General features: G+C 36.7%; 1 protein-coding gene across 2 annotated transcripts in view; it reads left to right on the forward strand.

Annotated features, from left to right (window-relative positions):
• Window positions 1–27,741, forward strand: part of ADGRB3 (adhesion G protein-coupled receptor B3) — a 795,950-nt gene that overhangs the window by 345,035 nt on the left and 423,174 nt on the right. For both annotated transcript variants that reach the window (XM_004381354.1, XM_004381355.1), the window contains 3 exons: window positions 2,755–2,919; window positions 17,034–17,198; window positions 18,082–18,246. In XM_004381354.1, the coding sequence (XP_004381411.1) occupies window positions 2,755–2,919; window positions 17,034–17,198; window positions 18,082–18,246 (495 nt within the window). The remainder of the gene's footprint in view (window positions 1–2,754; window positions 2,920–17,033; window positions 17,199–18,081; window positions 18,247–27,741) is intronic.

The following is a 27,741-nucleotide window of genomic DNA, read 5'->3' on the forward strand; positions in this document are numbered from 1 at the left end:
CTGTTCCAGACATTGCTAAATGTCCCCCACATTGAGAACCACTGGTCTACTCTATACATATTTTAATCCTTTAGAAGAAACTAATAAGAAACTAATGCAGGCTGAGCAATGATTTTGAATTCTTTTTTGTAAATGTCAGTTTTCACATCTTTTTTTCAATTAAGAAAAAATACTTTTATGTAAAGAATTATTTTATGTACAGCCCAATCTAAATCATATGAGAATTTATTTCAAAATCTGGTACTTATATATTTTGTGTTTTGTGTGTTCTTTACTTCATCTCTAAACAGCACAAAGTAGAGAGATGATAATATAGCTAGTGTCTAAGTCAAAACAGAAAACTATTAAAATTGATTCATTTGATTTAACTTTCTTAGTTTTGTTAAGTACGTTTTTCAAATGGACTGGATAATATACAGATTTTCATATTTTCCTGCAAAATAAAAGAACTTATATAACAATTTGCCATTTAAATGAAAATATCTAATCTTTAAATCTTATGAACAGCATCTATAAACATTACAAGTATGTGCTATAATTTCCTACTAATTCAATACTATCTAAAATAAACTGATAAAAATTTTGAGTCTTTTTCAAATAGGGATAAGCATTTTACATTGAGTTTGATTAAACATTCCTAATGAGAATAATTTTTTGTGTTCTTGCTTTTTGAAAATGATATGGATGAGTCATGAAATTTCACCACGAAAAAATAAAGACTCTGGAAAAAATGTTAAGTAATTTATTAATTTTCAGAGGGTTACAGTTTCCTAATTTAATTAAGCTGTCAAGGTTAATCAACATTTTTGTGATTAATAGAGAAAAATTTGTCAATTTAGAAACTTTTTTCCTGGGACTGTGCAGTGCTTATAAAGCAGCATAGTTTGATAGAAGAGTAAATGAGCAGAACCAGTAATATGAATGTTGTGTGATATTATTAACATTTCATATAGAAAATGAGGGGATTTTTTTAAAATAGAATAATCTTGGTAAGTGGAAATAAATGCATAAACTGATAAAAATGTATATTTCACTTAAAATTCATTCATTTAAATTACTTTAAAAATATCTAGTCATAATTGATTATATATGTGTGTATATATGTACACATATATATAGTTTTCTTAGTGTTAATACAAACTTACTATTTATTCATATACCAATAGATACAAATTGACTTAAAAATTATGGTTTTCTTGAACATTCATGGGCAAAATTAATATATCTTCATTTCTCTCATTCTCTCATTCTTTTTCTATATACTATTTAAAATATTTTTATGAACAAGGTTACATAATTTTAAAGAATTTTCATTTAATATTAGTCAAATTTGACTTTTTTTCTATATGTAAACATATTTTCATAAACCATTTCAGGCAACTCAGTAGCATAAGTAGAGAAGAATGGGGTACCTCATGATTAAGATACCACATATATGTTTTTAAGGTAACTTCATCAGCAAATACGTAAACTTTTTTTCTACATATACTGTATTTACGTGCTTACCTCCTCTGCCACTTTATATGGGTTTCTGCAAACTCTACCAATGTTGGGGAGAATATGAAGACCTTTTTTGTCATCTTCTTCTATAAATTTTCACTTGTCCTACCCACCCCAGTGGCTGCCATATATTAAACATCTGAACTCTTGAACTTCTGGTAAGACCAGAGGTTCAAAATCAAGATAGGAACTTTTGAACCAAAAAACATATTTTGCCAGATCTCTTTTTAGTTGTATTACTTATGGTGTATTATTTACTTACTGTTCCCAATATCAAGAATTGAGATAACAGTGGTGAGTTGACAATGCAGGCAAGGAATCTAAAATTTTCACCCTGATAGACTTTTGCAGAAGATACCAACATTTATTCACAGTGGTTGATATGGAGGAACACAAATTATGTTTGTATTTCTGATGAAGTTTGAATTCATGGTAGTGGCATATTTGAGGCAGCAGTGTATCCCATAGTTATGCTAGGCATAATCTTAGTTAGATCATTTATTTTCTTTAGAAATTTATATTTACTGGGAGGATTTCCACTTCCATTAAGTTTTTGGGAGAGGAATGGCATCTTCTGGTTTCATGACTGTTAGAAAGAGATCTTTGTATTTGCCACTCTTGAAAACAGAGAAAAGAGGAGGCTCTCCTATAAGTAGATAGTGTCTAAAACTTCCCTGTTAGTCATAGAGACTGTGACTTTAAACACCCAGATTTTTTAAATGGCAAAAATACATTTATTTTCTCAAATGTGTGGTTAAATATCTTTTAAAAATATGTTCATTAATTATTAGATTTTTTTTCATTTTCTGAAACTATAAAATTTGTTAATCCTAAAACTTTACTGGTGTTGGAATAATTAAATTGACCCTTATCTACTTAAATGCAAGTTTAATTCCAGAAGATTTTCTATACTAACTTAGCTGATATTGCTTTGACTTAAAAATAATTCATGACTATTGTACCATGTGGGAAGGGAATGTGTTTTCATTCAAGAAAAGAACAGCTTAAATGTTATTACATGAATAATTGTGTTCAAATGCAGAAAAAGTACATGAACTTTTCTATTATTTTAATGAATTTTCAAATTAATTTTTACATCTTATGGCAAATAAGAATGTTAACTCAATTGCATTTTTAAAATATCCTCATACTTGTCTATTTGCTGAGGTTTTGTTTTTTCTTAATTATAAAGAAAAAAAATCATTGGCTTTGTCTCTCTGCTTTTGTTGTTGAAGCTTGTTTGCTTTATTACAGTCCATGGAGTTTGGGAGGAGTGGTCACCATGGAGTTTATGTTCATTTACATGTGGTCGAGGCCAAAGAACAAGAACAAGGTCATGCACACCTCCTCAGTATGGAGGACGGCCGTGTGAAGGACCTGAAACACATCACAAGCCTTGTAATATTGCTCTTTGCCCAGGTGAGCATATTCTGCATTTGGTGAACTTTGCATTTATATACTTCATCTATGGCACTTGATGTTAAGAGTAGAATGTTCATTCAGTCGCACTGAATAGTGTACTATTTGGTTTAAGAAACTTAGTATCAAGAAACCGGATTCTTTCCATGATTCTATCATATGCAGTGGTGTAATGTTTCCTTGGCTGAGTACCATTCAATTCTCACTTTTATAGGACGTCTACAAATGTATATAATATAATCCACAAAGATTTTATCTACACTTGGTTTTCCCTGTTAGAAAAATTATAAGGAGTCCCAAAGAACTTGAGATTGATTATCGTAACTAGAGAGACTGTTTTAGAGGCAGTCCTTCCAATGTTATTCTCTCACACTCATTCAAATAAAGAATGACAATGTATGAAAATGATCCACTGCAAGATGTATACAATGGTTAGTTCATAAATGCTATGTAATCTTCATATATTATGAAGACTGTGTATTCTGTTCTTAGAGTGTTTATTTTATCTTAAAATTTTATTTTCAATTCTATATTATCTTGATAGTTAACTTCACCCATTTTACTAGAAAGAAGTCTTCATAATGTTGTTCTTTAGGTTATTCAGACATTCAATAAAGCATATACCTACAAAATGAATAAGGCTGATTCCCAAGGGTCTCCAACTTATGGAAGACAATACACACACACACACACAATTATGAAGCTCCCAGGATTAGCAAAGGCATGTCTTAGAGGAGGATATGTTGTTGTTGTTAGTTGCTGTCGAGTCAACTCAGATTCATGGTGACCCCACCGGTTACATAGTAGAACTGTGCTCCATAGGATTTTCTTGACGGTAATCTTAATGCAAGCAGATTGCCAGGTTTTGTCTTCAGCAGCAATGCCGGGTAGGTGAGAAACACCAACCCTTAAGGCTAGCAGTCAAGCACAAACCGTTTTCTCCCCTTAAGGTAACTAAACCAAAAACCAAACCCATTGCTGTCAAGTTGACTGCGACTCATAGTGACCCTATAGGACAGAGTAGAACTGCCCCATAGGGTTTCCAAGGCTGTAATCTTTACAGAAGCAGACTGCCATTATCTTTCTCTCATGGAGCAGCTGGTGGGTTTGAACTGCACACCTTTCAGTAGCAGCTGAGCACTTAACCACTGTGCCACCAGAGCTCCTTAGAGGAGGATATAGGCACTCATAGACGGCAAATGGTAATGGCTAACAAGAATAGCAAATGCCAGTGTGAATCATTGCTTTTGTACTCCTTTGGTGACTTTCTCAATGACCCATTTAGTCACATATTGTGCATGCAAGCAACATAGTTGGGCTCCCAATAACATGCTCCAAACACATATTCCAATTCACATTCAGTCCCGTTTGCGCTCTCAATTTCCCAGATTAAGATCTTACATTATGAGGCAATCCTTCAAAGTTCTTCTGGCAATTTGAAGTATCTGAACAGAGTGTGAAAAACCAGTCAAAATGTACATATTTAACAGTCATTAATTTTTCCCTTTTAGTTCAGAGAAGGGCTACTGTTAAAGGACTTATAGGTTCCTATACTTAGGGCTGGAGCCCTGGGGGCACAGTGATTAAAAGCTCAGCTGCTAACCAAAAGGTCAGCAGCCGCTGCTTGGAAACCCTATGGGGCAGTCTACTTAGGGTCACTATGAGTCGGAATCTACTCGATGGTAACGGGTTTGTTTTTTGGTTTATACTTAGGGATACACAGGTAAAGATATAATAGTTTTATTGAACATCATTACTTGCTAAAATTTTATGAATTATTAAGACAATTCATATGATTAAACATTGATGTAATTATCAATATTTAGGAGTCAAATTCATAATTACATACTTGTAAATCACTCCCAAAAAATCTAGTTATAAGATCAGTTTTATTCTCTCTCACCATAAAAAGACAGATAGACACACAGACACGCACATATTTATGGCCTGCCTTTTTCCCAAAGATTGGCAAAGCTTATACAAAGTTTGGAATCATTTTTTTTAATTTCTGAGCTGTGACATTTACAGAGAATCACATATATTTCACTCTTATTTGTCTAGTAGAATGAGAAAAAAACAGATAATATAGGGAAGTAAAAAAATAATAGCTAACCATATATCTTAGTTATCTAGTGCTGCTATAACAGAAATACCACTAGCAGATGGTTTTAGAAAACAGAAATTTATTCTCTCACAATTTAGGAGGCTAGAAGTCCAAAATCAGGGTGCCAGCTCTAGGGGAAGGCTTTCTCTTCCTGTTGGCTCTGGGGGAAATTTCTTGTCATTAATCTTCCCTGGTCTAGGAGCTTCTCAGCAAAAGTACCCCGGGTTCAAAGGACACTCTCTGCCCCTGGCACTTCTTGGTGGCATGAGGTCCCTCTGTCTCTGCTTGCTTCTCTCTCCTTTTATCTCTTGTAAGATAAAAGATGATGAGGGCCACAACCCAGGGAAACTTCCCTTACCTTGAATCAGGGCTGTAATCTGAGTGAGAGTATGCATCCCACCCTAATCATTTTTAACATAACCTAATCTTGCCTCATTAAGGCCAGGAAGAGATTAGGATTTACAACACATAGGAAAATTACATCAAATCACAAAATGGAGGACAACCACACAGTCTGGAAACCATGGCCTCCGCAAGTTGACACACATTTTTGGGGGACACAGTTCAATCCATAACACTATGGAATCTTTCTTAATACACTAGTTTTTATTACTTCGCTCACTCAGCCCCATAAATACAAAGATATAGTAGCATTAATCAGTTCAAATGTTATGAGCAAAGTCTCTCATAGTCTACGTTCTATGAACTTTCTTAGGAGTAAAATGCCTAGATATCAAAAAATAGGAACACTAAACTGTTAAAATTCAAATATGAAAGCTCATTTTCCTAAGTTAATATAGTTGTGGCTTTATGACCTAAGAAGTAAAGCACATATGTTTTTAATGGTATTGTACTATCATTGGAATCACTCTAAGACCGTTAAGATCAGATGGCTTTTGTATAGGTCCTTCATTTTGGGTCACCACGAGTCGGGATCGACTCGGCAATGGGTGTATGAGTTCATTTTGGGAAGTTATGTTTATATTATTTGTAAATTTATATTCTCTCATAAGTGAGCATTATGAGTCCATCTTTCAGTACTTAATAAATTTATCATGTGTCATTTCTTAATCTTGATATATCCATTCTTGAATTTAGTTGCATCATAAAAGATATAAAATTCTCACTGTATTGTACCCTGATTAATTTACTAGCTGAAAGTGAATTCTAATAGCTAGTATTTTTTTTTTTTTAAAGTCTTTATACTCTGCCAAAAATGTTGTCATTCTGCTTTTAAAATATTTAAGATTTATTTGGTTCAAACATTTGTAATTCTCCTTAGACCTAATTCTCTTATAGCTAAACTCAGGCACATTCACTAAATATAAAAGCATCAAGTCTGAACTAGATGTAAGACACTACTGAGAATAATATATATCCCCGATCTCAAGAACTGTGCTATCTGTTCAGAAGATTCATACATAAGCATGTTAAAAGTTGAATGCAGTTTTGAAAAAAACAAATATTCTAGCCTCAATGAAAGGTTGTGATGTGAGGATTCAGTGATTTCGGCATATGCTTCTTCTAGCCATTCTATCTGAGATTCCTGAGACATCATGTGGCGGGGTAGGGGTGGGGAGGAGGTAAGCTGTGGTAGGAAGTGCATCAGCAGTGAAGAAAATGAGCCAAGACCCAGACTTGGCTTTTCTTGGTTAGGCAGATTGTGAAGGGCAAACCAGATGAAAACAGAAACATTCAAAACCACAAATTGGGAGTCTAACTACTCATCACCTTTGCAAGACTTGACCCTGTGAGTTGAGAGATTTTAGTGTGGGGTCATGCCAGAACAGCATTCGAGCACTCTGTATTTTAAGAAACGTGTAATTACTATCATGAAAGGGACACTATGTAGGGATGACATGTATTGTTAAATCAAGTAATGAAATATGTTTTATTTTTTGCAGATTTTAATATATATTTATAAGTAGATGATAGCGTATTTTTGTCAGATACTTCCCGTAGTCAATATTCAACTTTCTCCCACTTCTTCTGAGGTGAAAGTAGACCATTGCAGAAATCATATAAGGAGAGAAGACAGGAAAGAGTAGTTACACTATTTTTTAGTTTAAATTATTAGTTACTAATTTGCATAGCATATCTGAGAGCAGGGGTTGATGTCAGCAGGGGAGGTGGTCAGGAGGCCAAGAACAACAAAAGGAATTTACTATGATTCATTCACTGGCTCATAAACATAATTCCTTCTTTCTCTTATCTATCCTAATAATGAAGTGTCATACTATGGAAAGGTGTGTGTATGTGTGTGTTTGTTGTTTTTTTGTAGTGTGTCTCTCTTATCACCAAATTCAAAGCTCTAGCAGTCCAACTTAAAAAAAGTCCAACTTTTCAATTTTCTCTGAATTTTCATTGCAGTCACTAATTGAGTATCAAAGTCCTAGTGGTATTAATTGATGTAGTTAAGGACAAGGAACTTCTCTTTCATTTCCTGTTTATCTTTCCATGCAGCTTTTTACCTGGTGGTATCTAATAAATCACTATCGAATGGCTTTCCATGATATGCAGATGTCCAGATTTCTAATACTCATCCCAATTTTCCTTAGAGGATCTTGTCTGTGTCTATTTATTATGAATTATTGTGGTGTAGTGTAAAGATCCTGGACTTTTGCGAGAGAACACATATTTAAATTTACATTCACATTTACTACCTATTTCACTCTTCTGATCCTCAGTTTTTTCATGTGTTAAATAAAGACAGTAGTGATACTCACCTCACAGGATTGTAAGAGGACCATGTGAGATGTTGTAAAAGAGAGAACTCAGTAAATATATGAATATTATTGTTATCCTTATTATGTCAGTGACCTAGAATCAAAGCCCATTAGGATCTTTGTACAGGACCACTAGTAGTTCAATAAGTTACGTTTGCTATTCCTGGAATGTGGGGCATGTCAGTAGAAGGATGTTAGAAAAGACTTAGTAAGGGATTTGGACATATGTTAGATGATTTTGGGGAGAGTTTAAGGAAGAGGGGTTTTGTTATAAATTGGATGCTGTCAGGAAGGGGAGCAATTCTGTGTTTGGGTATCTTAAGAAATCTTATCTAGGAGGAGGGAAGACTAGCTCAGAGTTAAGCTGTAATTGGTAAGGAAGTAGCTGCTATTGTTGTGTGCCTTGGAGTCGATTCCGACTCACAGCGACCGTATAGGACAGAGTAGAACTGCCCAATAGTGTTTTCTAGGCTGAAATCTTTACGGGAGTAGATTGCCAGGTCTTTTCTCTCGTGGAGTTGCTGGTGGGTTTGAACCAATGACCCTTCTGTTAGCAGCCCAGCACTTAACCATTGTGCAACCAGGATTGCTTAAGGAAGTAACAGTCTTTCATGTTAACTGCAAGAAAGGAATGTTTGGTATTTTGTGGGTTTCACTGCAACCTTGTTTTGTCTGTGCCTAGACAAAATTATGAAGTAGTCTTGTTGTATTTCACTTTATCATGGCCTTAGAATGACCTTGTCTGATGTTGAAGTTCTCTGAGATGGTTTATGTCCAGCAGGGGAACAACACGGCCTAACTGTGAGCACCAGGCAAGCTGCTAACAACAGTAAGGCCTCACTGTGAGAGTCAGACCGGTTCCCAGTGCCACCTCCATTGTGACTCCTCCTCTAGAGTGATTTGATCACTTCAGATACTTCTGTTTTTAATGTTTTCGTTTGTTATTGATATTTAACAGGAGAAATAAACTTAGGATATTATGATCACTTTTGAGTCCTGTTTCTTATCTACAGCCTCAATCATAGACTCAAAGGGATTCTTCTCTCAAGTTTGTACTGGGGAAAGCACATATGGACTTGTGTCAGTGTGGGAGCTGAATGGTGTCACACTGAGAAGTTCTGCATTTGAGACATGCATTTCTGTGAAGCCAGCACTCCACTAGAGACATGTGCCTCCAGGCACATTTGCATGCTGTTACAAAGGGTAAGAAGAGTGAAAGAACCCCCCAAGGGTAGGGCCTCAGGAACACAGCTGGACCCAAATCTCTCTGTTACCTAGAGCAAGAGGCTTCAGACTCTTTGTACCTGAAATTTTGATCCCTCAGCATCTATGGGAGGGTGATCTACCTCAGGTCCCTCTGCAGGGAGCCCTTCTGGTGAGGACAGTGAGTGGGAAGATGCTAAACGTTTGCTCTGACCTTGGTTCAAAGGTCACTGACTGTCTCTGCATGAGGATAACATTTGAAACGTGTATGCTGCCTCATTAACCTGCTCTTTAATTAATTTGGATGTTATCTTTTTAAACTTTTAGGTTCTTATATTGTTATTGGTATTAGTTTTGTGTCATTTTAAGTGTTTAGCACTATCTTGCTGATCTTTCAGTTTTTATTAACTGTGTCTTTATTAATCCTGGCATGCTTTCTTTACTATTTAATATTTTTTCTCACTTAAACTTTTTTTTTTTAATTTTTACCAACTTTTAAAAATCCTCACTATGATCACTTGCTTCTCTTTTTAATTCTAATTTTAAAAAATGATATTGCATTTTAATTTTCCTTCTTTTGTGGTTTATTTTAAAATGACAAGTAGGAAACATAGATTTATGCCGTTCAGCATATGCCAAATGCAAGGGAGCTTGGACTCTTTTACATTTCAGTCTTGTACTCTGAAGGAGTCTTTCCAGTTCCTTGTGTAGCTCCCAGCTCAGTGCAAATCTGAACTCTCCAAGGCTGTTATCATTAAATTAGATAACCTCAAATCCAGGGATCAGAATTCTTCCCCTGCCCCAACTGCTCCCTACATAGGACAATAATCAGTCAGCACTAATCAACATAGAACAGTTGCCAAAAGGATAATTGTATTATCCAAAATATTCATGACTTTATGGATGGTATATAATCTAACTTGTGGTCATTGTTATCTAAACCATTATTCCATATGGTCACTAGTAATTGGTCAAGTCGTGAAAATAGACTGAAACAATATTTTCTTAAAAATGTGTCATAGCATTTAATTGGTCACTGCACACGGGAGACAGGTTTTTGATTCAGGCGAGCTCAATTGCAACTCTGTATGTATGGTAGGAAGAAGTTCATAGAGCAAAGTAAATTTCAGGAATCTAGCAATTCAGCATTTGCAATTTCAATTCTTTGGGGTCTGAAAATCTGGTAATTTGTTACACTGCTGAAATGAAACTTTGTCGCTAGAGCAACATTGGTGTATAAGGAAGCACATTACATTATGGTAACATAGGCTGAACTCTCAGCATACTCCCAGCTTCAAAACACAGTGTTAATGTTCTCTATCCTTAGTCACCTTTATAGAATGGTTCATAAAGTAACAGGCATTTGGAGTTTTTTAACTGAAACATAACACTGAAGATAAAGAAAGAAAAATAAGAAATCCAACTGGCAATGCTCATGATGGGAATGAGGAGAAGTCAAAAAAAGGTCTGAGAAGGTGTTGACTCTTATGTACCGTAGTGCAGTGTTTTCCAAATGGTGTTCCATGGGCGGGGTGGTGGGGGGGAAGAGGTTTACATTTCAAATAAATTTGAGAGGCATGGTTTTAAACAAAGTTTATTTAATGTAAGACTTCACTGTAGTATGTCTAAAATGGCACCTCAAGTTTAACTTGTTTAAAAAGTACATTTTTATTTCAAAGGTTTATGCTCCCTAAACCTGTTGGAACCCCAGTATAGTTCAGTAAATAAATCCACCATTCGCTGTTTGTTAATCCAAATATCTAGAAGTCAAGCTTGATTCCCTATTTTCCCTTACCCTACCCCTGGCCTACCAGCTCTGTGTTCAGATATATGACAGATTCATTCACTTCTATCTCCACTGACGCCGCCAGAATCCAGGCCACCATTATCTCTGTCTGGACTAGAGTGTAATCCCTTGACATCTGCCAGTACTTATTCTTGCCACTCTTTTCTCCATGCAGCAGCAAAATTAATTTTTAAAATGTAAATTATTTCATAAATGAACAAATGATTTACGTACATTCTGTAACATCCTGTCATGGCTTGCCATCTTACTTAGTCACACAGCATATAGTAGGAAGTGGGAAAGCATCACACAAGAGTAGGGCCTCAGGCACACAGCTGGACCCAAATATTTCCCTTATCTAGAACAAGAGGTTTCAGACTCTGTGGACCTAAAATTTTGATCCTTCAGCATCTATGGGAGGGTGACTGGCTTTTGCACACCATCTGAACTCATCTTCTGCCACTTTCCCCTGTTCACGATCCCTGCCAGCCACAATCTTGTGTCTATTCCTGAGCAAGAAAGCTTGTTTGACTTCAAGACTTTCTATTTGCAGTAGCGCTTTCCATAGATCTTAATGTGGCTGGCTCGTTTTAGTGGTTCAGGATTCAGTTCTAATATCATCTCTTCAGAGACATCTTGCCAAGCCCTCCCTATCACATTCCCTCTTTGATCACTTTGTTTTCATAACTCCTGTAGCTGAAACTATCTTGTTTATTCTTTTTAACTTTTTAACTTGTGTATCCTCTCCACCACAGCCCCTAGACTGTATGTTCCTTGAGAGCAGACCCTATTCAGTCTTTATCACCGTGGTTTTTCCAGGATGTAATAAAAAGATGCCAGTCACAGCATAGATTCTCTATAAATCTTTATTTATGAGTGAATTAGGAGACTCCAGGAGGGGTTGTGGAATGTTTAAATTTTCCCAACTTATCAGGGAACCATTTTCTGACACATTGCCAAGATATAAATCAGCTTATAATAGGAACATAGCTTTAGAACAAAGTTTTGAGGTATTTTCAAATGTGTGGGTTTTCAGTAACTCTGGAAGTTATCTCAAATAAATGTTGGGGATCAGCTGTACAGATGGGGTGGGTGAGTGGTGGTGAGAGGCCTTGCCTATTATCTCACCACTAAACCATGTAAAAAGACAAACGTGGATGCAGGGCTGAAGGAGAAGCAGCTTTATACCTGCTTTGGATCCCTAGTTGAGGATCAGATAAAAAGAAAAAGCAGTCCTTAGATGGGTGGTTATAAAAAAGAAATACTACGAATATAATAGGATACAGGTTTTTCTTTTTAAATATCTCAGCATTTATTTCTCAAATATAATGCACATATCTACTTGGATATCCAATAGGCTGTTATACTTAACGTGTCCAAAATAGAACTCTTAATTTGCACCTCCAGAAATCTTTCTCCTCCTCCATTCTTTCGCATTCAGTAAATGACACAACCATTTCCTGATGTCTTAGAGCTGATGTGCCTGAAAACAACATAAGAATCAGTGATATTTTTTCTTTATTTCTAGAATATCAAACTGAAAATAAATCTAAAAATAAAGCAATGTCTCACATTTGACACTTAAAAAATTCTTTCATGTATATGTAATGTCTGTCTTTTATCTAATCCTTTAAATTAAATTAATATATCCCTTTCCTTTCTGGCTTCTCAGTTTTCCATTTTCTCAGTAACTTGAACTTGACATGCTGAAGAAATATTGTATTTTTCCTCTTTCATTTTTATAGCCAATTAGTTTCTTTGTCAGGCCATTTCTTTCATAATGGTGCGGCTAATGATCAATAAAAGGAACTTACAGTTCTCAGTGCAAAATAAAACAACAACAACAAAAATCACTTGATACATCTACAGTTTCATTGTTATTTCTTTTCTGTAACTGACTTTGTCAATAAAACTGTTCACATCTAAACTACATGCTTTGGTGATGTTTAGGGTAGCATTGAACCTTCAGTGGTCTCTCAAATTTTCAATATTAGCTCAGTCTTGGAATTTTGGCCAAAACATACATTGTACCTACAGTGTACATTGGCAGAAAGGACTAAACAGTTAATATTACATATTTAAATATGATTTTTTTTTTTTAATTTACTAATAGCAGTGCAAAGTCTTCTTCCAGGAAACATCTGAAGAGTAGTACGTCTCACAACTAGATATTTTCATTCTTCCTAATCTCTTTCTGGAGCCCTGGTGGTGCAGTGGTTAAGAGCGCGGCTGCTAACCAAAAAAAAAAGGCCAGCAGTTCGAATCCACCAGCTGCTCATGGAAATCCTATGAGGCAGTTCTACTCTGTCCTATTGGGTCAAATATGAGTCGGAATCAGCAGCGGGTTTGGTTTTTTGGTTTGGAATCTCTTTTCCGCAAGGTCTTTTCTTGTTCCTCATAGATAATGGGACTCTCTGCCAAATTAATCTCTGATTTCCACATTTGAGTTACTCATTCCTGACTCCACATCCTCTTAGCTGGAAAGACTTCTCTTCTTTGCCAATGAGTGTGTAACTATTGCATTAATAAAAAACATACTGAAAATTTACCTCAAACCAGAATCTTTAAGGACATCACATATTCTTTTCTTCAAGTCACTCAGCACTTGGATTAGGTTGGCATCACTTAATTCATCTTTGTTAATCATGTTGTTTTCTGACTAGTCTGATTAAGTTGTGTATCTGTACATCCTCTTGTCAAATGGATTGTAAGGTGCAGGGCATGAATCTCATCTTTTTAAGCCCTTTTCAGAATGTTTAGGACAATGAGCGTTCATAATGCAAGCTCTATAAGTGTTATCTTGGAAAAGCAAACTTCTGAAATGAGATATGCACTCATCTTGAAAGCCAAAATAGAGGGGAAATGGATCATTTATAATGTTGTTTTGAGTCACTGAAATTTTCTTTTTTGTCTGGCAAATAGACTACATAGCCAATAAGATTGTATCAGATACTTTTTATAAAGTGAGATGGGAAAATTACATAAACGGGATGATTCAATTGGCATTGTGATTTTTAATCTCACAAAGGGTTTATTAAGTACAACTAAACCAAACCTGTTGCTGTCAAGTCAATTCTGACTCATAGTGACCCTATAGGACAGAGTAGAACTGCCTCATAGAGTTTCCAAGGAGAGCTTGGTAGATTCAAACTGCCAACCTTTTGGTTAGCAGACATAGCTCTTAACCACTACGCCACCAGGGTTTCCACTAGATACCCATTAAACAACCCTCTTTTTAATAGCTATGTGCAAGGTCTGAAATTAGGTTGAAAGTACTTACATTCTGCCTGGCTTTCACATTTGTTTGGATGACTTTTCGCAGCAAAATTAGTTTATGGTAGAATTTGGATTTATGGTGAATTATCTTTCACCTGTAATGAAATTGACTAAGAATCATAAAATGATACTGGAAAAAGTAGATAGCCATATACTAGTGTATTTATAACATTTATGTTCTATTTTATGAATTCTAAATCTAGTAAATTTTTTTTTTTGTTTATTCCTTTGCTCACTTGTATTTTGTGGCTTTGTCAATGCTGTCTCCATTGTCCAAATTATCCAAATTTCACCATGCTAAATTTAACATGATTATTTTCCAAGTAGATACAATCTGTCTTCTGAAAGTCTAAACACTTCTCATCATTGCCTTAGTTTCCTAGTGCTGCTATGACACAAATACCGCAAGTTGGCGGCTTTAAAGAACAGAAATTTATTTTCTCACAGTTTAGGAGACCAGAAGTCCAAACTCAGAGTGTGGCTTTAGGGGGAGATCCTTGTTTGTCTAGTTCGGCTTATAGTATCCAACAATCCATGGAGTTCCTTGGCTTGTAGATTCATCTGTCTCGTCATCAAATAGCATCTGTCTACCACCTGTGTATATTCTCTTCTGTATCGAATCTGCTCTTTTGAAAACTCAGAAGTGATTAGGTTTAAGACACACCTTACACTGATACGGCTTCATTAACATAAGAAAGAACGCAATGTTCCCAAACAGGATTACATCCACAAGTATAGGAGTTAGGATTCCAACACATATTTTGGGGAGGACACAATTCATAATAATCATGTTAAAATGTTATTGCCCTTTAGCCTTTTATTTGTTTACATGCATAATGCAATTCTTTTATTAAATTATAAGGCTTTTGAGAGTGGAATTGATATTTTTTATTTCTGTATCTCTCATAACACCGATTATAGTGTCTGATAGCTAGTTGTTGTTGTTGTTAGGTACTGTTGAGTCGATTCCAACTCAAAATAACCCGGTGCATGATGGAACAAAACACTGTCCAGTCCTGTGCCCTCCTCACAATAATTGCTGCATTTGAACCCATTGTTGCAGCCACTTTGTCAATCCATCTTGTTGAGAGTCTTCCTCTTTTTCACTGACTGTCACTTTACCAAGCATGAGGTCCTTCTCCAGGGACTGATCCCTCCTGATAACATGTCCAAAGTACATGAGATGAAGTCTTGCCAGCATCACTTCTAAGGAGCATTCTGGCTGTATTTCTTCCAAGACAGATGTGTTCGTTCTTCTGGTAGTCCATGGTGTATGAAGTATTCTTTGCCAACACCATAATTCAAAGGCATCAATTCTTCTTCAGTCTTCCTTATTCATTACCCAGCTTTCCCATGCATATGAGATGATTGAAAACACCATGGCTTGGGTCAGGTGCAACATAGTCTTTAAAGTGATTGAAGTGACCCCAACTTGAATATCTCAAAGACAAGTTAAGTTCCTCAGTTTATATTAAATTCCTATCACCAGAAACCTAAGAGTCATCTCAATCTTTTCTCTGTTTCAACTCCCATGGCGAGTTCATCTGGAGAGCCTCACTAGTATCTCTCTAATCTCTCCAGGACTGTCCATCAGCACTGCCTCGTCACCCTGCTCAGATCCTCCCTATCCTCTCCAGCAGTCCCTTCTCTACCTTGCACAAGAATGGACTCAAAACATATCAAAGATCATGAAGATAGCACAGGACTGGGGTAACATTTCACTCTGTTATACATAAGGTCACCATGAGTCAAAATGGACTCAGTAGGGACAAGCAGTAACAACACACTGCACTATATCTGATCATATCATCCTCCATTTAAATCCTTCAAAGGCTTCTTAATGATTTGGTGATAATAACCCAAATCCTTAACACAACTGACAAAAGCAAAAAGCCTGAAAAATCTGACCTCACCTTTTTTTTATCAGCCTCCTGTGGTACAGTTCTCCACAAAGCTCTCTAGTCTCCATTAAAAATGACCTTCATCCAGTTCTTGGGACTTAGCTATGTTCCTTTGCCAAGAAACTTTGTGTATCCCTCTTCTTGAAACATACCTTTATCCTAGGTATTTCCTCATTATCTTTCAAGGCTTACCTGAAACCTCACTTTGTCAAGAAAGACTCCCAAGACCCTTTAACCTCTCACTGCACTGTCTTGAAATGGTCCTACATAGCACTGCTTTATAATTAATTTATTTAGCATGAAGTAATTGTTTAAGTCTAGAGACTCCTTCTCTAGAATATGAGTTCTATGAGTTATTGCCAGGTATTTATTTTTTTCACTGTTCTTGTCTTAGTTATCTAGTGCTGCTGTAACAGAAATACTACAAGTAGATGGCTTTAACAAACAGAAATTTATTTTCTCACAGTTGAGGAAGCTAGAAGTCCAAATTCAGGGCATGGGCTCTAGGACAAGGCTTTCTCTCTCTGTCCTCTGTAAGAGAGGCCCTTGTCTCTTTGAGCGTCTGCTCCTGGGTGATCTTCATGTGGCTTGTCATCTCTCTTCCCATCTCTGCTTCTTTCACTTGCTCGTTTTATCTCTTTTATATCCCAAAAGAGATTGATTTAAGACATACCCTACACTCATCCTGTCTCATTAATATAACAAAGACAACCCATTCCCAAATAGGGTTATAACCACAGGCATAGAGGTTAGGATTTACAACATATTTTGGGGGGACACAATTCAATCCGTAACAGTTCTGTGCATATAAGTCCTACCACAGGGCCTTGCAGTTTTGAGTGATCAATAAATATTTTTGAAGGGATAAATGAATCAAAAGAGATATGCATAAAAGGAAGTCGAGATGAGAAAAGTAATATTAGTTGGTGGGGAGGGGTGGGGGGATAATAGCAAAATCTAATGCCAGTGTGACCTTCCATTGTATTCACTCATAGTCCACTGATTCAAACTCATCATCAAGGTTAGTTTTACCAGGTACTTACATACTTTCTGTACAGCCTTCCCTACAGGAAGCTCTCCTTACTCCCCTTACACTGTCTCTCTTTTTGCTTTGGTAGTTGATGGACAGTGGCAAGAGTGGAGTTCCTGGAGCCAGTGCTCAGTGACGTGCTCCAATGGGACCCAACAGAGAAGCAGGCAGTGCACTGCAGCCGCTCACGGGGGCTCTGAATGCAGAGGGCCCTGGGCAGAAAGCAGAGAGTGCTATAATCCTGAGTGTACAGGTAAGGCCTGATCATTGCTTATAAAGTGTGCCTGCTTTTTATAAAACATGACAGAACCATGCCAGAGTGTCATGGAATAATCAAATAATACCTATTTATTTCTAGTAAATGAAGCCAATTATACCAGAGCTCATTGTACTGTGAATCACATAAATAAAATAACAAAATCCTTAAAAGGATTTTGTTGTGAGACAAAAGGAGGTTATGAGATTAAATGCCCATAAAGTTGATGAAATTTAGCAGTAAACTTTCACTTTTTACAAGTAAGGCCCAGTGTCCATGGAAGAGCCTGACAAACGTATAAACTTCTGTTAATCACAATGCTTTGTATTTGAATGGTGAGTCAAATACTTGAATAAAGTCTATTTATGTTGTCGTTAGTTGCTGTCGAGTTGGCTCCAACTCATGGAACCCCCATGTACAGAAGAACGAAATGTTGCCCAGTCCTCTGCCATCTTCTTGATAGTTGGTATACTCTAGTCCATTGTTGTGGCCACTTTGTATTTTGAGTGCCTTCCAACCTAGGGGGCTCTTCTTTTTGAAGTGTATTGTACAGTATTCTATTGTGAGCTGTGGGGTTTTCATTGGCTAATTTTCAGAAGTAGATTGCCAGGCCTTTCCTCCTAGTCTTAGTCTGGCAGCTCTGCTGAAACCTGTCCACCGTGGGTGACCCTGCTGGTATATGAAGTACTAGTGGCATAGCTTCCAGCATCACAGCAACATGAAAGACACCCCAATGCAATGAACTGACACGAGTGTTGGAAAGTCTATTTATGGTGGTAGCTTAATAAAAATTGAAAGGACAGTGTTGTCCTCAGATTTTAAAATTCCTAAAGCAGTGTGTGGTAGACTGCTGCTCTTGACTCTGACCCATTTCTTTCAGCCAATGGTCAGTGGAATCAGTGGGGCCACTGGAGTGGATGTTCCAAGTCCTGTGATGGTGGCTGGGAAAGGCGAATAAGGACTTGCCAGGGTGCGGCAATAACAGGGCAGCAATGTGAAGGAACAGGCGAGGAAGTGAGAAGATGCAGTGAGCAGCGATGCCCTGGTGAGAACCAACTGAACTTAACCCTATGCAAATATTTTGACCTGAAAAAAAGAAAAAATTAAACATATGGATTACTAATGATAAGTGACAATTTACATATTTCTACAGCATTTGGGGCATCCTTTTTTACTTATCATGGAATATTTCTGCTGTAGATTTTTAAATTGTTCACTGAAAAAATGACATTTAATGACGTGATAATACCAGACAGCCATGCCAAACAGCAAGGAGACTGAACATGGTATAAATTTGTGAGGGGTACTATTTTTTTTCCACTATTTTTTATGAGATTTTTGTTTACTGAGAATGTAAAACAAGTTGACTTAGATCATATGAGTACTAAGTCATAGCTAAGTGAGAAAATAAAGAGATGGTGTTGAAATTCAGAAGCATTAAAGTTCTGATCCTAATTAATCTTACCATGATGTATGACCTTGGCCATCTCCAATTACTTGCTCTTGCCCCAGTTTCTACTACAAAAAGGAAATTTCTATGAGGAATACATTTGAAAATGAAAGTATAAGGTCTTAATCAGTAATGAAAGAATGGAAGTGCTGCTATATTAGAGGATTTTGCATATTGGCATACGAAAAGAATAAAGGGTCAGAAATTGCCTGGATTATAAATCATATAGTTTAAAAGATCATTTCTGACAAAAAGTTCTTAATTATGTGTACCAGTACCAGTTGCCTTTAAGTCAATTCGCCATAGGTTTTCAATGGCTGATTTTTAAAGTAGATTGCCAGGCCTTTCTTCTCAGGCACTTCTGGGTGGACTCAAACCTTCAACCTTTTGGTTAGCAGCCCAGCACATTGCCTGTTTGCACCACCCAGGAACTCCAATCCTGTATATATTCTCTAAAATATTATTAGCATATTAAGTACTCAATAAATAAGTGAAGATCATGGTTTTAGAATGATATGATATACAGAATTGGCATAAACACAGTAGAAACGGTGAAATTTTAAAATTTCACAGTTGGGTATAGAGGAAAGTGGTGAATTTAGAGAATTTAAAGACCAAGTTAGAGTCTTGTCTCTGCTAGTAACTCTTTTTGGACAAGTAGCTAATCTCTCTGACTCCTGGTTCCTCAAGGATACTATGAATGGAGCTGACTGGAGGATGTCTGAAATTCCTTTTCAGTTCAGAAACATATGAATTTTTGTCTCTAACGTGATTACGTCAATTTAGAAAACACAAGGAACTCTGAAAGTCATCCGGAGTCAAAACTTACCATTTCTCCACAGTTAGAATTGAAAGATTTCTCACACTTCAACACTGAGAATACCATCAGTAAATGGAGTTTAAGAGTAAGACTATTTCAGTGTTTTTTTCTTTTTTTTAGAGCTTAGAAAATATCTAAAACCAGTTTTTAGTTTTAATTCGTAAGACCACGTGAATTCAGAATGATAATAAGTAGCCAGCATGCAGGATTCTGCTGAATAGGATATATATACAGATTAGCACTGTGAAATTCCTCTCGTGCTGCATAAGAATTGAGAAGCATTAAACAAAAACATATCATATATTTTGCCCAGAGAGAAATTTCATTAGAACTGTAGGCATGTTTAAGTAGAACCCTTTTAATATCTGAAGTTACTTAAACCAGCGTGAGCATACCAAGATTCTTAACTGGTCTTTTAAAACGGTTTTTCATCTGCATATACAGAGGTAAAATGGTGCTGCGGCAATCAAATTTACAAAGATTGCCACCTGCTGTTTGGAAAACGTTTTGCAAAACTATTTATGAGAAGGACATTATACCTTATTTGGTAGGCTTGTTTACTGACTTTTGTGATTTCAGGCAGGCTAAACTAATAGAAGCTTTGAAAAATCATGAGATAAAACAAAAAATATTGTATTTATTTATAGTACACTACACATTTTCTGGTATTAACCTTAACATTTTCATTTTACTCTTTTCAGTAATACGATTTGAAAAGAACCACAAATCACTTCTAGGTATATAAATAACATTTTCATAATTAAAATGAGTCTTTGCATCAGCTAAAAAATCTGTAAATTAGCACTTACACAGTAGTAGAAAAATATTTATACATACTGAGCAATAATTTTTGAATATATGCTAATCTGGTGCTGTTACATAAACAAAAATAGCATTTTCTACCAAAAACTGTATGTGACTGGTAATTTAAAACATGCCTCTATCGAGTTTTTTACCAAAATAAAAGTGATTTTCTTTTATATTTACCCTTTAGCTTTTCAATGTCCAATCATATTATCCCCAAATTATCTGGTCAAAAGAGCAGGATTTGTAAATAACTCAGTTTTTCATACGGACTTGATTTGCATACTGGAGTTCTCTGCTCAGTTGCCTCTCTGTGGTCAATATGTGTTACTTTTTGAGTATAGTATTCCTAATGTCAGCCATTATACTGCTCCAAACTTACATATTGACAATATTAATTAAGAAAACTTGAAAATTACCATAACAATCACTAAGGCATTTTTTCTCTTTTTAAAATAACAAAGCTTCAACACACATTTCTTTCAAAACAGTATGTTTCTTTTCTAGTATTATTTTTAGTATTGTTCATTCTTAATTTTTCTTCAGGTTGCTTGAAACAGTTAATGTTTATTTTTATGCTTCATTTAATTTGGATACAAAGCAAATTAATCAAGTTTGCCAAGAGACCTGTGGTCAGGAAGGAGAAATACAATATGCGCACATCTTTGCCTGGATAATTAATAAAAATAATGATTAAACATCTGGGTTTAATCATAAGCTGTTCTGATGCATACAAATAGTGGAAATAAAGAACATTTTCCCGTCAAGACTAGGATATTTCTTTACTGGCAAATAAATGAAATAAAAGGATGAAAAATGACATCGTTGACCAAAAATAAGATATTGCTTTTGTCTTCATGAGAGAAGAGAATTGAAGGGATAAAAACATTGTATTATTTTAAAACAATGCTAATAATTAAGAAATAGAGTAGCTGCAGAGGAGATAATTAAGCCGCCCAATTTTTAAATTGGTCAAGTTGACCAAATAATGACTTTAATCTCATTGAACACCCCCAGGCTTTGAGGGTTAAAATGGTAGAATGTTAATAGCTCCGCTGATTTTGTCACATTACTACCATGTGAGAACATGTTATTTTGGTTTTGTGTGTGTGTGTTTTCAAATATTTTCCTGGTCCATATTATTCAGAAAGCAGATGTTACTGGTGGATAACTTCCAGGCTCCCTGGGGACCACCTTGCTCTGTTTTCAGAGGCAAAATCAAACCCATTGCCATTGCCTCCGACTCATAGTGACCCTATGCCCCATAGGGTAATCTAGTCTTATAATTATTATGGAAGCAGTCTACTACCTTTCTCCTGTAAAGCGACTGGTGGTTTAGAACCACTGACCTTCTGGTTAGCAGCTGAGTGCTTAACCACTGTGCCACTGAGGCTCCTTGTTGCCAGGATAGGGGCTCCCTATTCTTCTAGCTTTAACCCTGGGAGCCGTTACTGTGTAGTCATTTACTGCTAAGTTGGAACCTACCATTCTAAGGTAGATGTTAACGTAATTTATACATGCAATTTTCTTCTCGGAGCTACAGTTGCCTTATCTGCAAATGGTGAGTGAAGGCTGCAGGTTGAATATGCTGAGAAATACTTGTGAAGTGATATAACCATATCAGAGTTTTGCACAGTAATAGTAACTTAAATGTAGCACTTGGTGTCATATATAACTCTAAAATATTCAGACCAAAGGAAGGGAGCAGTAGCAATTGTCATCGAAAACTTCTTTTCTTCAACCTTGGAATGCATTTTGTATTAGTATTTGGCACCTCTGTGATATAGAGAATATGAAAGACCCCCTTAGGAGAAATGCCATTCTAGGGGTGACTGTTCCTTATCTCTGTAAGGCTGCTTTCCAACAGAATTGTGTCTTCTTGGGAGACCAAGAGATTTTCATTGGGTTTCTGAGTAACTTTCTTTTAACTCTGCTTCAGTATTGAGAAAGAATTACAAAGCTTGCTTTCTTTGAACTCCGCTCCTCGTTGTCCAGAGAAGTGCTCCCCAAACCATAGCATACATAAGTATCTCTGGGAGAGTTTGTTAAATCACAGATTCCTGAATTAGACCCCCAAAGCTTCTGATTCAATAGGCCTAGTGTGGGCCTGAGAATCTGCATTTCTAACCAATTCCCTGGGATGCTGATGATGCTGATGTGTGGACCACACTTTGAGTGTCATTGGCCTACAGCAAAGCAAATAAGATGGTAAGAAGTGGAAACGGATCCCTGGTGAAAGTTGAGATATCTCCTGTCTTAGTCATCTAGTGCTGCTATAACAGAAATACCACAAGTGGATGGCCTTAACAAAGAGAAATTTATTTCTTCACAATAAAGTAGGCTAAAAGTCCAAATTCAGGGTATCAGCTCCAGGGGAAGGCTTTCTCTCTCTCTTGGCCTTCTCATCAATCTTCCCGCAGACTAGGAGCTTCTCCGCACAGGGACCCCTGGTCCACAGAACGCACTTTGCTCCTGGCACTGCTTTCTTGGTCGTATGAGGTCCCCCGTCTCTGCTAGCTTCCTTTTCCTTTTATCTCTTGAGAGAGAAAAGGTGGTACAGGCCACACCCCAAGGAAACTCCCTTTACATAGGATCAGGGATATGACCTGGGTAAGGGTGTTACAATCCCACCCTAATCATTTTTAACATAAAATTACAATCACAAAATGGAGGAAAACCACACAATACTGGAATCATGGCCTAACCAAATTGACAAATATTTTGGGGGGACACAATTCAATCCTTGACATCTCCTCAAGACTGCAAAATTTTATTTTATTGATGCTTCTTCATAAATGGTGAAGGACTGTTTCTGAAATAGGTTGATCATGAAAATATAGATAATCTATTTTAAGTCTCCCTAGAGTCAAAATGGTGGCTTAGTGGTTAAGAGGTACGGCTGCTAACCAAAAGGTTGGCAGTTCGAATCCACCAGGCGCTCCTTGGAAACTCTACGGGACAGTTCTGCTCTGTCTTATAGGGTCGCTGTGAGTCGGAATCGACTCAATGGCAACAGGTTTTTTTTTAAGAGTCAAAATTCACTAGACGCAATGGGGTTGTTTGTTTTGTTTTTTTGTAGCCAACTCATGTTTTAACCAAAATAAGATCTCTTTACAGCAGTCACTCAAAGAAAAATTGGACTCTTAATTAATTGTTGTAGACAAAGAAAGTTTGCTCATTATCCAGTTTTCAGTTCCCCAACTCTTACTCCCATCCCAAAGTAAGAAATGACTAGAGTTTGAGGAATGAAGATGTCTCATGACAGATTCAAGAAAAAAAACTGGGTATTATTTAAACAGATTTGATATAAAGTGTCCACTACTAGGACACAGATCTTCTGTAGTCCTGCCATTCAGGAGTACATTTTTACTGCCTCATATCTTCCAAGACTGTTAGCTAGTATGTACGTATACAGGTATATAACATTTGGTGGTGGGGTGAGGAAGGTGTGTCAGGAGGAGGTTGATGTCTTATCTCACATTGACTTATTTTTCTCTAAGGTCCTAGTTAGAGGAATAGTGAATTAATCACTATAGATACAAATATGTTGTCATTGTTAACAAGTTTAATAATTCAGATTCTCCTAAATTGTTTGGACCACTCCATTTTAAGGCTGAACATAATCATTATGTCAAATATGTCCTATAAATTTTACATTTCTTTTCCAAAGAGAAAAAAAAATCACAATATTCTATACTGGAATATTCCATACAGTTTGGATCCTGCTTTACCTTTCTCATTCCAAACTGTAAGGTTAGTTGATCACAAACAGTACTTTAAAATGAGTTCCTATTCCTGTAGAATTTCTATTATTTTCTGTTATCAGGTGTTATGTGTATATCCTATGAAGTAGTTTATAATTATGTTTTCAGCTCAGAAAAGCGTTAAAGCATGTTTTCACTGATTATTTATGGATGTAAGCAAATAATGTCACACTCCAGTGTTCACACTAGTTGTTCATCTAAAACCAACCACTGAGTTCAGTGTGACAGTAGGTGGCACTAAGTAATAATTTCTTTCATCTCAAATGTTCTATTTGTCCTTGCCAAGTCACCTCAGATATATTCTAAAAAGTAGGAAAATATATTCAAACTTGAAGATACTTCATAGGCAAGAGAGACTACATCTTGCTTAGTAAATATCTAAGGTAGCATCCAGTTCTTCCAAAAAACATGGGTTTTATTACCTATTCCAGCCTACAATTCTGCAACAAAATCAGCTAAATTTTATGGGCAGCATTAAGGAAGATTCACTGAGATCTAAAAGAATTAATGTGTATCCCAGGTATTACTTCATGTTCATTATTCAAACCTGTTGCTATGTGTACAATTATTATCATAATTTATAATTTATCTTATCAGACTGCTGATCAGATGAGACTTTGAGGAAATTCTCACAGCTTCTGACACTGCAGAAACTTAAAAAGCAATTTGTTAAAATCTTATATGACCTATTTTAGCCAATTTAGAAATATTTGACAACATGCTGATCATTTTAATTGAAATAGAAAATTTAAACAATTTTTGACAATTTTTCTTTCTTCTGTTCATACCTCATTGTTTTATAGTAAAAATAAACATTAATTATAGTGTCCATTTAACTAGAAAATTAAAATTATTGCAGTTAGTAAAATTCCTTTTGGGGTTCAATGTTTACCAAGGCACTAATCCTGAATGTTAGTCCTTGACGTTTCTCATCCCCACTTATGTTCATCTCATCTTATTCTCCGACATATGTATGAGCCTAAGAATTTTCCCCTAGCACTCTTCTCTTTGGTTGCTATCATCTCTGTCTAAAACTATCACTCTGTGAGGAGCACCAGCAAATCTACATCTTTATGCTTAATTTCTCACAAATTCCTGATATCACTTCAACTCGGAGCCTATGTGACCAGGGAAGCTTTTCTCTCTGACCGCTTCAAAGCCTTTGGTGTCATCTGGAGTAGTTCCTCATTCTCACCAATCCTTTGCCTAATGATGGACTCCACCTTCATCCAGTTTCTTTCTCAGTGGTCCTGCTTCTCTGTTCTCTACCACCACCTACTAATGGAGGAGGGGCAGTGCAGTAAGAAGAGCCTGGGATTTGGAGTTAAACAAAGTTGGGTTGGAATTTTGACTCGTCATAAACTAAATATATAATGAGCTTGGTTGAACAAGTTTCTTAACCTCTTTAAGCCTCAATATCCTCGCACTTGGCTGCTAACTGAAAGGTCGGAGGTTTGAACCCACCCACTGCTCCAGGGGAGAAAGATGTGACAGTCTCTTCCATAAAGATTTACAGCCTTGAAATCCTATGGGGCAATTCTCCTCTGTCCTATAGGGTCGCCATGAGTTGGAATCCACACGATGGCAATTTTTTTTTTGTTTGTTTTTTGGTATCCTTATATATAAAATGGAGCCCTGGTGGCACAGTGGTTAAGAGCTTCGCTGCTTACCAAAAGGCCAGTGGTTCTAATCCACCAGCCACTCCTTGGGAACTCTATGGGGCAGTTCTACTCTGTTCTGTATGGTTGCTACGAGTCGAAATCAACTCCACGGCAATGGGTTTATATATAAAATGGGGATACTAACACTTACCTCATGGGGTTGTTTTAAGGATGAAAAGGTAAAATACTATAGTATTTGGGATTATTAAATAGCAGTTTAGTTCCTCCTTGTCTGTTACCCATATTATTACAAAACCACCTTCTCTAATCTCTTTTACATGGCTTTATCTGATTACACCTTTTCATGTACTCACTGCTAAAAAAACTTCCAGAGCTTCTCAATACTTGTCAAATTATTGCTGGGATCCCTGGGATTCTGGTAGCCCCATGTATTGCTTTCCTAGTTTATCTCCCTCTACTGAATTGAATAGGTCCAATCTCTGTTTCATGTTTATGGGATACATGTTCTCTCCTTAGGCTGTTGCTATCATTGTTGTTCACCAGGAATCCCTTAGTGTCCCTGTCCCCTTCCATCCTCACCTACTGAAATGGGAACATCTTGGGAGCCTGTCCATTAAATGCTGTCTCCTTCGCTAATCATTCTTCCTTCTCCCACAGTCTTATGGGTGCTCTTTCCTCTTTGAATTCCTATAAAATCTGCTTTGTACTTCCCTTATTATATTGTAACTTGTCTCTCCGGGCTAGAACTCCAGCTCATTGAAGATGGGGTATCTATTTTCAGCCTCCCAGAGCTCCTACTCTGCATTGAAACTATGATCATATCGTGAACATAATAGATCATTAAATATATGCTATTTTGAATATTTTTATTCCATATATGTCTTAGTCATCTAGTGCTGCTGTAACAGAAATACCACAAGTGGATGGCTTTAACAAAGAGAAATTTATTTTCTCACAGTCTAGTAGGCTAGAAGTCTAAACTCAGGGCATTAGCTCCAGGGGAAGGCTTTCGCTCTCTGTTGGCTCTGGAGGACAGTCCTTCTCATCAGTCTTCCCTTAGTTTGGGAGCATCTCGGGGCAGGAACCTAAAGTCCAAAGGACGTGCTCTGCTCCCAGTACTGCTTTCTTGGTGGTATGAAGTCCCCAACTCCCTGCTTGCTTCTCTTTCCTTTATCTCTTACAAGAGATAAAAGATAGTGCAGGCCACACCCTATGGAAACTCCTTTTACATTAGATCAGGGATGTGACCTTAGTAAGGATGTTATACAATCCCACCCTAATACTCTTTAACATAAAATTACAATCACAAATGGAGGACAACCACACAATACTGGGAATCATGGCCCAGCCAAATTGATACATGTTTTTAGGGAACACAATTCAATCCATGACTATATAATACCCACTATAACTGGACTAATGAAAACATTTGTGTTAATATAAAAGCATATGAATAAAAAAGCTTTGCAATGACCATGGTATTAATACTTCAGTGTTGGATCTTCTTTTACTCTTTCAAAATGTTCTAGTTTACTTAATTAGAATTTATTGAATGACATTTTTATCACATATACTATTTATATTTTGTAGTTATAATTTGTGGTATGATACTTCTTTCTTTATAAATAAATAATTGAGATTTTGGAGGGAAGAAAGATATGTAAGTTTTTACAGCGAATTACTGTTTCCCCAACTCCCAGCCCAACTAATTTCTTAGACCTGAGCTCCCCAAGGCATCCCCTCTCATACTGGACTCATCCCAAGTGCACCCAAATTTTGATTTCCTAAGACCTCTGGGAAGGAGCCTTGGTGGTGCAGTGGTTAAACTTGGTTGCTAACCAAAAGGTTGGCCATTTGAACCCACCAGCTGCTCCGAGGGAGAAAAGACCTGGTGATCTGCTACCATAAAGATTTCAGCCTGGGACTGTGGGGACCATGATCTCAGGGAACATCTAGCTCAACTGGCATAACATAGTTTATAAAAACAATGTTCTACATTCTACCTTGGTGAGTAGCGTCTGGGGTCTTAAAAGCCTGTGAGCAGCCATCTAAGATACTCCACTGGTCTCATCCCTTCAGG

This window comes from Trichechus manatus, unplaced genomic scaffold (assembly GCF_000243295.1).
Source record: "Trichechus manatus latirostris isolate Lorelei unplaced genomic scaffold, TriManLat1.0 scaffold00083, whole genome shotgun sequence".
NCBI classification, from domain to species: Eukaryota; Metazoa; Chordata; class Mammalia; order Sirenia; family Trichechidae; genus Trichechus; species Trichechus manatus.